A 15,499-nucleotide genomic window follows, 5' to 3' on the forward strand; every position below is an offset into this window, starting at 1 on the left:
ATAGTGCGTAAAAGTGGCAAACGCTCTGCTGACTCAATAACAGCAGAGCTCCAAACCTCCTTTGGCATCAACATCAGCACAAAAACTCAGCGCCATCACCAAGCACACTGCCAAGTGTCTGACGGAGTGATGTAAAGCACGCCGCCACTGGACTCTGGAGCGGTGGAAACAGGTTCTGTGGAGCGACCAATTACACTCCTCTATCAGGCGGTCTGATGGACGAGTCTGGGTTTGGTGAATGCCAGAAGAATGTTCGCTGCCTGACTGCATTGTGCCAACTGTAAAGTTTTGTGGAGGAGGGATAATGCTATAGGCTTGTTTTTCTTGGGTTGGCCTCAGCCTCTTAATTCCAGTGAAGGAAAATCTTAATGCTTCAGCTTATCAAGACATTTTGGACAATTCTCTGCTTCCATCTTTGTGGGAATAGTTTGGGAAAGGTCCTTTTCTGTCCCAGCATGACTTAGCCCCAGTGCACAAAGCAAGCTCCATAAAGGCATGGCTGGGTGAGTTTTGTGTGGAAGAACTTGACTGGCCTGCACAGAGCCCTGACCTCAACTTCATCCAACACTTTTGGGATCAACTAGAACGGAGATTGAGAGCCAGGCCCTCTCGTCCAACATCAGTGTCCAACCTCACAAATGTTATTCTGGATTCCCACAGACACTGCAAAATCTTGTAGAAAGCCTTCCCAGAAGAGTGGAAGCTGTTTAAGCTGCAAAGGGGGACCAGCTCCATATTAATGCTTATGGATTTAGAATGGGATGTCAGAAAAGCCAGTAAAGCCAGTAAAGCCAGTTGTCATTTATTTGTAATCCACTGTCTTGAAGGATGTTTTCGATTCATTTTCACCATCACATCACTGCATGCTGCACACTACTGGGCAGTTAGCCTCGGTAGTGTGCTGTAAGAAGTCTGGCCAGTGCTGAGGGAGGGAGATAAATACAGGTGGTCCTACATTAGCAGTAACTCATCCCTTGAGACCACCAGTCCTATCATTAATACCAGCCATTCCTGCAGAAAGAAGGGCTTTTATTGTGCAATGGTGGTGCGATTGATCTCTGTTAACGTGTGGTCTCTGGCTGCAGGTATTGTTTGCTCAGCCCCTGAAGACGACATCCATTGTAGATGCACTTCAAAACCCAGGTTTGTTTGATCTATCTAGCTTACTAACATGCTCTACCCAATTTAAAGCCAACAGAGCAGTGACTGGGTGCTTGGGTTATGAGTCATGGGTCAATTTTTCCTTGCTCCCTTTCTCTTTGTTGTTTTTCTACATGCCTGACTCTTTTGCTTCAGTCTCATTGAGGGCATCATTTGTGGCACGAGCCAGCACCTAACACGGATGAAATTTTGTTGCTAGGTGAAATGCTGTCTTATCTTCAAGCTGTGCATGGCCTGAGGAGACACTGTTTGAGCATTCTGCTATACATTACATCGACCAAAGACCTTGACATCAGTGAAAAACACTTCTCTGTGTCACTTTGAAGTTTAATAAAAAAGGACAAACTAATTTTTTAGAAAGAAAAATGCCACAAATAAAAGATGATATTGACAATCAAATTCAAAGTGAGGTATAAAGCGATCCAACCAACCTCTTTGAAGATGTTATAATCTACTGTAAAATCCTGCTCAAAAGCTACAGATGTCAGCTTTGTTGCTTCCTAGATCTGCACAGATAAGTTTTGCTCACAGAGCAGACATGGGTACATGACTTTTAATGAATTGTTTACTATTTCTGTTCAGTACTGATTTTCCTTTCCTTTGAACAAGTGTACAAACACACAACAGTGAAAACCTTTAACTTGGTGCAGTTGGAAACTTTGAGTCCCTCTTTAAAGTCCCGTTGGTGCAGTGCTGTGAGGTTTTGGCCCTGTCCCTGATTTCATTTTATGTACTGACAGTCCTCCAGCCATCTGTTTTTCTCTCATCAGTGTCCTTCCTGAGAAGGAAAATAAAGATATTGTGAACTGGGCAACAAAAACAACTACAAAGCAATCTATTTAAATGTTCTGTTATCTTAGCACCACTCAAACTCTTGCTCTTCAGTCTCTCAGTTATATTGTATAAGAATAACTATTGATTTATCAAAGCGCTTAGTGAGACATAAATTATCATGCTAAAAATAAGACTTCATTATGTTTCCAAGAAATGAATTCACTATGTAATGAGGGACAAAGACAAAGACACTCTTCTCTGTTTCCTATTCTAAATGTTACTCTTTTTTATTTGTGTCTTGAGTCAAAACAAAGAAGTCAGTGATTATACATAGTGCATGTGATGCATATGAACAAGGTATGCTACTGGACATGAGCTATGCATGTGTTCAATTTCCATTTCCATAACTCGTTCAGCCTATCCTCAGTTTTGTGAATTGCTGAACTTGGAGAGGAAGCAATATTCGGTAGAAAGTTGGGGTTCTTCTTTCAGACGAATCTGAGGCAGTACATTCCTTAACTAATCTTTATTTTCTTGACAAAACTTTACGACTCATTTCTGAAGAGGATACAACTTTTTTTATTTGTTGTTGTTTATATGTGTATTATCAATGGAACCGCGCTGTTATTCTTGGGCTGAAATATTGGACGGTGAACCTCGAGCATCAATATTCGCCTTTGTCTTGTTTCTAACTTGGGCATGTCTGGGCAAAGCTGACAAATAACCTTGACAGCAGGTGTGCTGAAATAACAGACAGGTAATCTCTGGGTCGTAGAATGTGATCCTCACTGTATATAGCTAAAACTGATCAGGATCAGCATGCAAAGCAGTGAGGCTCGGTGTGTGAATTAAAGCAAACGAGTGAGTGAGTGGGTCTTGTCTTAGAAGGGGTAAGAGTCCACCAGCTGTCAAGGGATCTAATTATGGTCATGTTCCCCTGTCATCCCACAGTGCACACTGGAATGTTGTGCTGTTTCCCCAACCTTCCCCATGCTGAAGTTAAGCCGTCTCGCCTGCAGCGTTTGTGAATATTTGAAAGTATTGCCGGAGGAAGAGAGCAAAGCTGGCATTTCTCCTTCAAGAGACATGGATGGGTACCCTGGTGGCGGGCGGTGAGGCAGAACGTCTCCCCCTAAAAAAACAACAAAAGTCAAATACAAAAAGGCCCTCTGTGCCTTTGTCACTGCTTAAGCTTTTAAAAGCTCTCCTGCACATCCACACAGCTGGTTCAAGGTTTTAAGTAGCACAGAAAGGGAATGAATAAAACTGAAAATACAATGGTCACAAATCCTCAAGAGTAACAGCGAAGGCTTGCTGAAGGCCAGAAACATCTGCAGGGTACTTACAGATAACTGTCCAGTTTCAGAGACACAGATTAAGACTTGTCTCATGTGACCTGAGGACACCCTTTGCAGGGTCTGTTCAAACCGACTGTCCCCTCGTAAGGTGTTCAAGAAAAAGAGCCACAGAGAAGGGTTCAAGTAGAAAAACAGACAATTTTTTATTTTCTTTAAGAGATCATTTAAATTACTCTGTATAAATATATATATATATATATATATATATATATATATATATATATATATATATACATGTAATATAGGAAATGCCAAGAGTTATGGCCTCTGCTGCCAACAGAGCTGAGGAAGAGACCTTTAAACAGCAGGGTGTCCACAGAATAAAATAACTAGTGGAAACGGTGAAGTAGACTCAGTAGGTATTACTTATACACAGTTATCAACTGTACCTGAAATGTAGTGGAAATAACTTGTAGCCCAAATCCCTTCTCCCAAACACCAGCAAACAGGCAAAGAACAGATTGTAACCAACAAGTAAGAGTTAGGGAGGAGCACATAAATCCATACTATAGACAATGTACTATGTTACAGATATAATACAGTTAGAAGTTACTAAGGGGCACAACACCAGCTGTCAGCTTTGGCCACAGCAAGGACTTCCTGCAACCCAATAAACTACACAATGAAATTGCACATTCACCCTAGGTCAGTCTCCATATTACACCTGCTACAACACCTCAGGGAAGGAAGTCACCTACATTCCCACTCAGAGTGTCCTATTTACCTTTTACGCACAACTTACCGCTTGGCACACTATGCAAGCCGCACTGCAGGCACAGAGGTTCATAACCTGAGCAGGACTTGTAACATGATCGCTGTCCGTCTAATCAGCGCAGATGTCATAGAACAAGGCAATGCAGTTTGGAATAAGGTGGTTTGAAAGTATATCTCAAGATTAAATACACATCTAAACACATGTTGTTGGTCAGGACATGGTTTACGTTACCTGTAACACTGTAAATTGTTAATCCTTTCCCAGTAATGAATCTAAATTACATCACTGGGAAAGAACTGTGCCTGGTTTGAGCCGCATAAATTACAATACCGGATCATGAAACGAGCAGCTTTACACTCTTATCATTAGCGCACAGGCGAGAGTGATTACCTGATGGGACGGTACTACCTGTCAGACTTGGATTAGGAATTATTTCCCCTAATGGAGCTCTTAGCTGAAAGAAACCTGAGAGTAGGATTAAGAGTAATCCATGTCTGTGAAAGTAGCAAAAATATTTAGTGTTAGATTTCAGCAAGAATATATTTTTTAGTCTAAGAAAGAGTAAAAAAGGTTTGCACCTATGCGGTGACAGAAACCCATTGTAGTATTTTGGGTAAGTCAAACAGCAAGGAAAGATAAGTGGGCATGACTCAATAAAAAGCCTCTTCCAACAGTGGCAATAACCTCCAGCCACATCGTATGCAGGTAATTGTTTTGCTGGCATCCATGTGTCTGCAACATGTCTTGTGAGAACTTCCTTATCCCTCTTGAACTTGTAAAACCTCCATATTGGAGCTATTCTCAATTACCATGTCTATGATTACTGCAGGGCTGGTACTCCAAGGCACGTGCGCTTTCAGCTTTTTTTTTTTTTTTTTTTTTTTTTTTTTGATGCTTTTTGACTTACTTAAATTTTAATTTTTGGTTTGATTGTAGCAGCCTGACTTTCATCACAAGGACAACAAACAAATCAGTTTTGCTGAATGAAAATGAAAATCAGTTTTCCAGATTCAGTTTCACTGAAAAGTAAATCTGTTACATGGCTCTGTGAGACAGCACCTAGATGTTACGGAAAGAGACTGAAGCATATGACTCCACTGAATATGACTGTTCTATGCACTGCTGATATACACTCTACATTCTTACAATGTCATTTTTTTATATAATTTTGGTATCATCGATGCTGCACAGTCTTTAAAAACTTGCATTATAACTGAATATTTGATGTGTAGAAAGCAGAAACTCTGTTAACGGTAGTTTCTACCCAAGAAAAAAAGTTAAATTACCTGTTTTATTTTTTAATTGCCACAGTGGAAATCTCTAACATGAATATGACAGTTCATGATAAAAGAGCCTAGGAAACTTTGAAGTGAACACCTTTTAACTACTTCTTTTTCCAAACTGAAATAATTTGTCACCCAGCACAGTCTCCTACTTCTCCCATGTTGATGACAGTGTCATGCTACATGGTGCACTTTGCAGGCTATTATCCATCTATCTGCTCTGAAGCACATTACCTCATTAGTGACTGCACTACAGTGTGCAAGGTATACAGCAGCCGCTTTATAATGGATAGATTTGAATAATGCTGTCTACCTCTCCCTCTGTTTCCACCCAACATCCGTCTTGCGCTTTCAGGGATGCAGTTGTCCATATGAGTTGCCCACCACTGTGTTGGACCCATTTCATTGTACGCGGGCTATCGGAAATCTTCAGGCAAAGATGCTGAGAAGCCTGGACCTTGCCAACATTTCAGAAGTGCCCCTGTGACTCCTTTCTGATTTTGCTGTGAATAATAGGAGGAGAAATGCTAGGTTTTCTAATTGCAAAAATACAATACGGACACGGTTAAAAAAAAAAAAAAAAAAAAAAGCTACACTGGCACATCTGGTGCACAACAAAGGATGCACAATAAAGGATATGGCATGGTTTTATTTATTTATTTTTTTCACAACCATGTTTTATTTGCACAGAAACACAACCAACAGACATTGACAACAAGGAAAATGAACCCATGTTTTTCCTCGTATCGTGAACTGAGATCAGCAGCTTTGTGTGTGTCTGAGTGTTGATGGGGTGTCTACAATCCAGATCAATGGGTAACATCGACTGGCAAGGCAGTTCCTCACACCGCCTGAGCCAAGCCTTCATCTGTGGCTCATTACTGAACCACGGCCACAGCATCGCGCCTTGCCTCAGTGTTTAACATATTGAAATTGTCCTGATGTTAAACATTTTAGATGTGTCTGGACCAATGGAGGCATTACCATACACCAACCCAGCCCGACCATCACTATCTCTGTTTTATTATAACAAATGAAGGGAGGCAACAACATGGAGTCATGTTGACACAATATGGCTGCTATTCCCGACTAGATTTGATTTCACCATTTGACCAAGTTGACACTGCTCTGTTTGAAAGGTAGATGAGCCAAAACAAACTTGTCAGATTTTGGTGCAGCCTTCACTGCTGTCTCACATGGCCTCTGGAAAAAATACGATGCACACTGCAAACAAAGGGAAACACAGGGAGGAAAAAATCTTATCAAATCAAACAACCCCTTACTAGCCTCTAGATCCAGTTTAGTGTTCATTCAGCATCAACAGCTATTGTTGTTTAAAGTGCATCACCAATAGATTAGAATTTACAAAGCATTTGCTTTCTTTTATTTGCATAATAGACACTAAAAATACAGTGTAGCCTTCAGCCTTCCTTCATCCTTTTTGCTTCAAATAATATTGCACAGTAGACTGAGACAGTTCATAACACCTGAAAACAGTTGGCATTGTAAATGATGGAGTGATAAATACAATAACCTTACATGTTATGGGAAGACAATACAGACAGCTACACTATGTGTTTCCTCAGCTAGTATCTTAAACACTGCAATACCATTCAGAAAGGCGGAAATTCAGCTAAGACAGAACTGAAAAGAATTATGAGACTGATTTACAGTGGATTTGACATTAGTGGTAATTTCTGAGTGGTAAAAACACACCAACAGACTGTACCATCTTTGTTGCTAACATGGGCGATTATTCTATTAAGTGGAAGAGAAATTCTAAAATATAAAGATACAACAAAACGGGGCAGAATATCCTGTCACAGTTCATCCTCATCTTCATTTCTTTTGCAGTAAAATGATTCTGCAACAAACCCATTTTCATTTTTAGATAATGTGGACTGGGCACCGCAGTGCGGTTCTGTGCCATTCATGTTAAGGATGTAGAAAAACTAAACCCCTGTAGCAACTTTTTCCTGGTTGTGCAGTGAAACGCAGCGGTGTTCTTAGCCTCATTACTAAATAAATTGAGTCAAATTTCTGCATTACAATTGATCCAAGTTGCCGCGGTGAACTTTTCAGCCGAGTTGTCGTTTTTGTTATAGGTAGCAATACTGATTGGCCTCACTGCTAAACTGAGCGCAGGCATTGATTTGGAGATAGAGAATACAGCAGAGGGGGAAGAGGATGGCATTGCCCCGCTCTCCCTGGCATGAATTTGCCTTTGGCCTGTGGGTAGGCACCTCTCTCTCTCTCTCTCTCTCTCTCTCTCTCTCTCTCTCTCTCTCTCTCTCTCTCTCTGTCTCACACACACACATGCACACACACACACCTCCAAGAAACGCTGGCAGCCAGAGGTGTCTGGAGAAACACACACACACACACACACACACACACACACACACACACACACACACAGTCAAACACGCAGCAGGCTACATTGATTTCCTGTTTGGCATTACTAAGCAGTGAGTGACACAGCTGAGGGGATTGGGCTATTCTCTGGACCACAGCGCACACAAACAAACATGCTGTGTATTCTGTCTTCTGCCACCCTCTCCTGTCTTTTACACACACACACACACACACACACACACACACACACACACACACACACACACACTTTAACAATATTTAATACACAAACATTCAGACGCAGCACAACAGAACACGGCCTATCTCAATTACCTTGGTGTCTGGACCTTTTCATCACTACATCTCTCCTTTCTGCTCCCTCTTCCTGCCCCTTCCCATTATCTCTCACTGTGCATCTTTCTCCTCTTCCCATTCACTCCATAGATCTTTCTGTCCCCCTTTCCCCTCTCATTAGAAAAAATGGTTTTCCTTGGCTACACAAAGCGGTGATGCCTGCTTGGTTGGCTTGGCACGTCTACCCATGGAACAGGTAAACATGTTGTATCAGCCGCATACATCCACATCCAAACACTCACACACACTCAAACACACACATTCACACAGTGTCCATGCCCTTCCAGGGTAATCTAGAAGCGGCCATCTTGCTTGGCTACAGGAGGACAGACAGCTCAGTGTTACACTGTGGTAGCCAGCTCTGCCATATTTTGTGATAGCTATGGCAAACTCACAACATAATGCAGCACAAACACACACACACACACACACACATGCACATACACTTCAGTGCAAACTTCTGAACTGTTTGTGTGCAAGTGTCCATATGTGAGAGTGTTTGAGTGTTTCTGTGTGCATGCGTTCCCTGCGAGTTATGTATGTCTCTGCGAGTTATGTGTGTCGTGGTAGTTTGTTCACAACTCTGTGTGTGTCTGTGTGTGTGTCTCTCTCGGTCTCTCTCGCTGTCTGTCCATGTACGGTGCATTATTGGAGGCAGTAGACCGGACAGTGCCAGAGGCGTACACCAAACGGTCATGCGGCATGACGGAGAAGAGAGCAGAGTTGCTGTCAGAAGGCCTTTTTAACACGCTACTGCTCCCTGTGTGGGGACATTCTGGGCAACGTTGGACTGCAAAAGTACTCCGCAAAGGATAGATAAACACAATCCTCCAAAAAAAATAAAAAAATAAAAAAATAAAAAATCCCACAGAAATACTGCCAAAGCCCTAAAGGCTTCCTACCTGAACATATCTTACTAATGCCTTTGATGTCCCCGGAGAGATGTGCTAAAAGAGAGAGAGGAGGAGAGGAAAAGAGAGCAACTTGCAGACATAACACACTGAAACTCGAAACGCACATGCACGCGCACACACACATATGCAGCCAGTTCCAGCTTCAACACCTCTAATGAAGCCCTGCAAGCTGAGGTTGGTGTCACAGAGCGAACGGTTTCAAGAAACTTTGTGTGTACACGGCATAAATTGTCCATTTTAACAAGTCTTACCCTGGAGTCCTAAGGGTTTCAATTTTCTTAAAACATGTTCAAAAAAATCTTTCAGTGGAATGAAGTTCATGTTTCCACTTCATTTTGGCTTGTTTCAAGAACGACATTTTACTCACACCACTGGCAGATTTTTTTTTTCACAAGTTAAGAAGAGCATGATTTGAAGACTCAGCAAAGCATTAAATGGCTTACAAGATGGACACTTTGCACTTTGGCGTTTCTTTCTGTGGATTTGAGCATGCACCTAGCCTACATGTACCTGAGCACACCTGAGTTCATGGTTGCTTTTTCCATGCTGCTCTTTCTCGATGTCATAAAATGTAATTCCTTGCTGATCCACCATATTTTCTACCTGTATCTCCACCGCCAGCATGGTACCCACTAAACTTCACTTCATTCCAATTCAGTAATCTTTACATCTTCCACTGAGGCAAGCCTGTTGAGTGTACACAGAGGGCCTGTGGTCTCCTCTGCTAATATATATGCTGGGTTCAGAGGTTTACTCGGGTTGCACTGAACCTGAAACAGGTAGCTGCTTGCATGGGGGAGTTGGGGTAAAATAACCCACACAAGAGGGAACAGTTGAAAGGCAGCTTTTCTCTTTTCTCCTCACCTCAATGTCTCTCTCATCTCTCTCTTCATCTCCTTCATGCACATACACACAGATGCGTGTGTGCACACACACACACACATTTTAAGAAAAACATTTTCTCTCTGAAAGGGATAACTCTAGAAATCTTTCACAATCTTTGCTTTTCAGTGGCTAGTTCCCATTCCACCTCTACTGTTATTTTCATTCTTTTTTCCACTGCTTTTTCTTTTCTGTTTCCATCATCCCTTGGGCATTCTATTACACAGCAAAGGTCTCGTCCATGTCACCTTTGTGTTTAAAAGCATATGCAGCTGTGTGTCAGAGGGCACAGCCACTTGAGGACACGTGAACCTGACCTCTACAATTTAAAAATGTGGTAGTACCCTCTGGGAACTCAAAAAAAAAATAAATAAATAAAACAACAAACAAAAAATGCCCTATGTGTTGTGTCAGCAACGATAATGTGCAAAGCAAGTGAAGTGAACATTTATCAACTGTACTTCTCCATCAGAAATCCTCCCTCAGTTGGTAGGATGTACATATTGAGTATAATCTGTAAAAGCCATTTTTTAGATAGTGTAGAGTAATATACCACTGAGGACTGATTTTAAGACAATGTCATGCTATATACTGTATTATGAGTAGTTAGGCTGGAGGTGAGACTCTACTTTAGAAGGAATATAGCAGTCATACCACCAATGTCATTGACACAGGCAGTCCCTGAAATGTCAACAAGCGGGATCCTGATTTCAGAGTATGTTCCTGTGCACACACAATGAGTATGAACACACACATATTATGGCTAGGGCTACAACAGGATAGATATCAAAATGTCACAGAGATTCCAGTCTCAGGTTTTGATGAGATTCAGCTCCTCAGGGGTTCTTTGGCTTGGGGAGGCATGAGCGGATTGAAGGCATCAGAGTCCTGGCTGCCCCAGGGTCTCTAAGCTCCTCTGGGCTGGGGTTGGTGGTTGTGGTTTTGCTGCGCTGTGGGTCCCTCCGAGGCCCCGACAGCGTGCGGGGCTGAAGCAGTGAAGTGTGGCCTGAACTTGGAACCTGAGCCTGAGGTCCAACGTTAAAGCAGGGAAGGCCTCTGGTTGGAGGGGGCAGCTGCTTAGTCCGGAGGTTTGCCAGAAGCCCTAAGGAACCCCCCGACTTGAGAGGGGCAGAGCTACTGGTGCCGCCTGGTTTAAGTGCTGGGACAGACATGCGCTTGTGTAAGCGGGGAGGCTGCAGCATGCGAGGGCATGTAGATCCAGCAGGTGCCGGAGCACCACAGTCCTGCAGCATCACAGTGGGGGCTCTCGACTCCAGCTCTGCCACAGACTGAGCTGCTGAAGCTGGGCGATCCCTGGCAGTGCCCCCCTGTGGAGCTCCAGACCCCAGCCGATGGAGGTGTGTGCTGAGCACACAATTCAGCTCATCTGGGTCTGGAGCCAGGGGGCCTGCTGGGCCAGTCCCATCTGCCGTTAGGTCTTCCGGAGGGGGGTCAGCATATTTATGGGCTCTTCCCTCTCTGTTGCTCCTCCTTGTGGGCTCATTGCGGCCCTCTGTGGGGGGAGTTTTTACTAGTCTTTCCTGCCGGAGGTGCTCGTTGAGGCAGTGGTTGAAAGGCTGTAGTATTTGAGGCTGCAGGAAAAAAACAGAAATATTTATCAGTCATATTTTCAAAAACATGTTTCTTCAAAAGGGGCTGATTAAACAATGCTGTCTGAATTTGAGGCATGTTCCAGAAATGTTTTTTTAAAAATAAACTTTCATTTTATTTATTTATTTATTTTTCGGCGTTTGATCCCTGTGGAATCCAGGCCTTTGAATATTTAGCGGCCGAAAACAAACAAGCCGTCAGAATCAAAAGGCAAGCCGAAAGAATATTCTGAATATTCTGCCTCTCTTTGATTTAGTTATTCTTAATATTATGGCCAGTCACTGCCAAAAAGGAAGCTCTAATTCACATATAAATATATACATATATACACACACAAACACACACATAGATAGATAGATAGATAGATAGATAGATAGATAGATAGATATACATATACATATAAATTACAGCAGCCATTCTGGATCATGTTTCCAGATAAGACATTATATACAAGAATAGGAGCTTGTGCTTTTTAGGCCATTCAGTCAGACTATCGATCCCTAACTAGCGATTTGATAACCATGAGAAAGTCCAGAGGTGCTCAGATTAGTAAAAAGATCAATACTGAATATATTACAGCCTTATCATCTTAAAATTCCCTATGCTATTACAAAAGTTACTTATTTCCAGGCTGATTCTTAGGGACACAGTATACATCTGTTCAAATTACTCCATGTAATTACTGCTGCTCTGACCACTGGGGAGGAAATCAGGGAACTGGTCTTCTGGTATCTGTTTTCTTTGTAGCACTGTAGATGGAGCATGGCTTTAGGCTCTGGGCTTTTGAATTCCTCTGGAACCAGAAAAAGGCTAATAAAAATGCATGGAATCGGTGTGAGCAGATAGTATATGCTGTGAGTTGAAAGTATAAAGATCTCAGAGAGATATGAATATCTAGCTATGTAGGTCTGGTGACTATGCCTGATACTGTCATCAGTCCCTTGTATGTGTGAGTGGGAGCAGATGTCCGAGACCACAGCTCCATCTCCTGGTCCCCTGCCACACTGCATCCAGCAGCATCTCATCACACATCATGTCCACCACTGGATGTCCATTTATTAACGGACATTTTCAAAGTGTTTCCAGCTTTTGGTTAAGGGGACACATGTTTTCACAGTACAAGGTAGCGCTGGGCGATGAGTTGATTAATTTGGATTTATGTTTTAAATTGAAAACAACTGAATTGTAAAATAGAGATTTTAACTACGTAACGGTAGAACAGCAGCTGAGTGCTCAGTCACACAAGCTAAACATTTCACTCATCTACAGAGAATGTCCATGCCCAGAAGTGCGAGAACAAATCACCAGTCACGTGATCATGCCCGTTAAGATCCCATTGATTAGTAGTTGTAGTCAGTGAAATGTGAATAATCTAGATTAAAATGATAAATATTGAAAGTTTGAAAAGGATATCACCCAGCTCTATTACAAGGTATGTACTTTAATCCCGCTGAATAATGTATTATATATTTTTCTTCTTTCTTGTAACGGCTTTACATTTAAGCAGTCTGCGCTGTGGACAAAGAAGATTACAAATTAAGTCCTTTAAAAAAGGAGTGCCACTGAATTTTAGCTTTGCAGTAATTCATTCCTGTACCCTTGATGGTTCAGTGTTTGTGAGAGAGCACTAACAACTGAGGCCAACAGCTAAAAACAAGAATCCACAAATTACATCATATCTCATCAAAGTAGAGCACCGTGGTGAATTAATTAGAGAACATGAAAAAGGTGTGACAGCGGCATTACTTAACATAATTTAATGGAGATAAGGGAACATTTCCTTTTTTGTTGCTGTAATCATTGCAACACACAATTCAAGAATTGTTTAAGGACCAATGTTGGCATAGCAGTTTGCCTTAAATGTTTGGTATGCCAGTTTTTGGCTTTAAAACAGGGCAGCTCAAATTTAAAAAGAATGAAATATCTATGGCCATAAGAATAATATTTAATGTCTTAAACTGAGTGGTTTGCATTGAGTGCATAGCCTATGTTGTTTTCTGTGGCCCCGGTGGGAATAAAGCCCCTGTGAGTGATAGTGTCATGTTGTATTTACCGAGGGACACGGGAAGGGTCTCAAGTCGTCAGACGCTGTCGGCTATAGGTGTTGATAATTGGCAACAGTAAGTTTGGGCTCTTTCCTACGCTGCCAAAACTCAATCTCTCAGTTCACTGACTATAGCAATCACTTTCACAGAAAACCACCAGTCTGACCAAGAAATGTGTCAATTTGAGAGCCAATTCAGAAGCTTCTGGAAAATGTCAAGGCCCAGGATAAGTGCATAACCAATCTCATCTACAGCTTGACTCTCACCATGAAAAGTGGGAAATGTACTATATGATTAGAATACAAAAATGAAAGGATGTTAATAAAGGAGTATCCTCATTTAGCCTCCTCAAAGATAATATTATCACAGCGCTCTGGATTACACGAACAGATGAGAGTGGCAGTGTGGTGGCACATCCATTTCAAAGCTAGATTATATTTTACATCATAATCTTATATTGGTGGTTGTGTATGGTTTTAAGCACTATAGAGTTACAGCGGGCAGGAGCAGAGGGGTGTGATTGCTCACATTTGTCTGTTCCTTGCAGCGCCAAACTGCTTATGATAGCAGAGTCAGAATGAAGGCCATAGCTCAGGGCAGCAGTAATATGCTTTCAGGTACAATAAAACAGGGTTATTCAGACATTGTATTCCATCAGATACAATCCAGCAAAGTCCTTTATAAAGTCAAAACATTGAGAGGAATATAACTTCCAGTCACTGAATGAAAACACTGAAAAAGTCCACACACACGAAAAGCATGCATGATGTTTCACTTCATCTGAAAGGATGAAATAAACGAAGAGAAGACGATTTCAAACAAAGATAAGTACAGCACAAAAATAGAGTAGAACCAATGTAAAAATCCCGCCAACAACACATGCTTGTAAGATGAAAAACAGAAACAATTAATTTAGATTATAACTAAAAAAAAAAAAAAAAAAAAGCATTTTGACCTCAAGCTGTATTCCATTGGTGCAGGCAAAAGCTGCACGTACAAATACATGAAGTGAAAACTCCAAAACAACTGCAAACTCAGTGCAAAGCATGCAGATGTAGATGTCGAAGTAGACAGGCATGCTTCTGTCATGCCACATCACGCCAAACCGCCGCTTAGCGTGCAGGAAGGGGGACTGAGAGGGTGGCGTGTCGACTGCATGTTAAATAAAGGGTTACTGTACCACGCTGTGTCAGTGAAGTACTGCACTAGGGGCTCCACTCCTTGCCATAGGCATTATGCGCAGGGAGGCACAGAGAGAAGACAGAGAATATGGGAGACTCATTTACAGAAATGAGAGAAAAAGTCAAGGGGTGAGGAGAGATGAGGGTGGAAAGATGGGGTGGGGGAAGGGGACTGAGATGCAAGACGGAGCAAGAGAGGTTGGACAGACCTATAACAGCTTGGGTTAAGAAATCATGAATCCAGCATTAATACACAACCCATGCTTGCAAGCCAAGGTCACATAGTAGCCGGGAAAACATGTATGGCTGCATGGCAACTAGAGTTTAGGATGTCTGACTATTATTGCCTCTCACTCTCTCTCTCTCTCTCTCCCTCTACGTCTTTCTCACTGCATTAAAAAAAATGGTCCTGTCTCTTGCTTAATCAAACCTCTCTTGTTAGTGGTGGGAGGCACTGGTCATAACTGACAGCTGGGTTGAACACATACCTTGTCAAAACAGTCCGAACACAAGTGCACTTGATGTTGAAATCACCCCAGAAATCAAAGGTGCGCCTCCCCATCCTGTGCCACCATGCTTGATTCCGAGCAAAGCCCAGCTATTTGTTTACCCCTGATTTTCTCTCTTTATCACACTCTTTCACTCGTTTGCTTTGTCTGAAGTCTGTTTACCCATTCTCTTTCTCTTTGCCTGTCTCCCCTACCAGCTACCTCATCAGAAAAGCATAACACAAAAGCACTGTTGAGGGATTCAGTAAGACCGGGAGTCAGTGATTGCACTGTCATTGTTCCTCTGTCTTGTCAGTCAGAATTTTAACTTTTTTTTTTTCTTTTTTTTTCTTTTTTTTTTAAATTGTAGAGTATCCA

At 42.0% G+C, this 15,499-nt stretch overlaps 1 protein-coding gene across 3 annotated transcripts in view; it reads right to left on the reverse strand.

The window, feature by feature from the left end:
* Positions 1-5,950: 5,950 nt before the first annotated feature.
* Positions 5,951-15,499, reverse strand: part of ccser2a (coiled-coil serine-rich protein 2a) — a 61,979-nt gene continuing 52,430 nt past the window's right edge. For 2 of the 3 annotated variants that reach the window (XM_030070586.1, XM_030070587.1), the window contains one exon: positions 5,951-11,388. In XM_030070586.1, the coding sequence (XP_029926446.1) occupies positions 10,633-11,388 (756 nt within the window). In that variant the 3' untranslated portion in view covers positions 5,951-10,632. The remainder of the gene's footprint in view (positions 11,389-15,499) is intronic. The other variant, XM_030070588.1, reaches the window with a different exon arrangement.

The sequence above is a fragment of the Myripristis murdjan genome, chromosome 15, assembly GCF_902150065.1.
Source record: "Myripristis murdjan chromosome 15, fMyrMur1.1, whole genome shotgun sequence".
Lineage (NCBI taxonomy): Eukaryota > Metazoa > Chordata > Actinopteri > Holocentriformes > Holocentridae > Myripristis > Myripristis murdjan.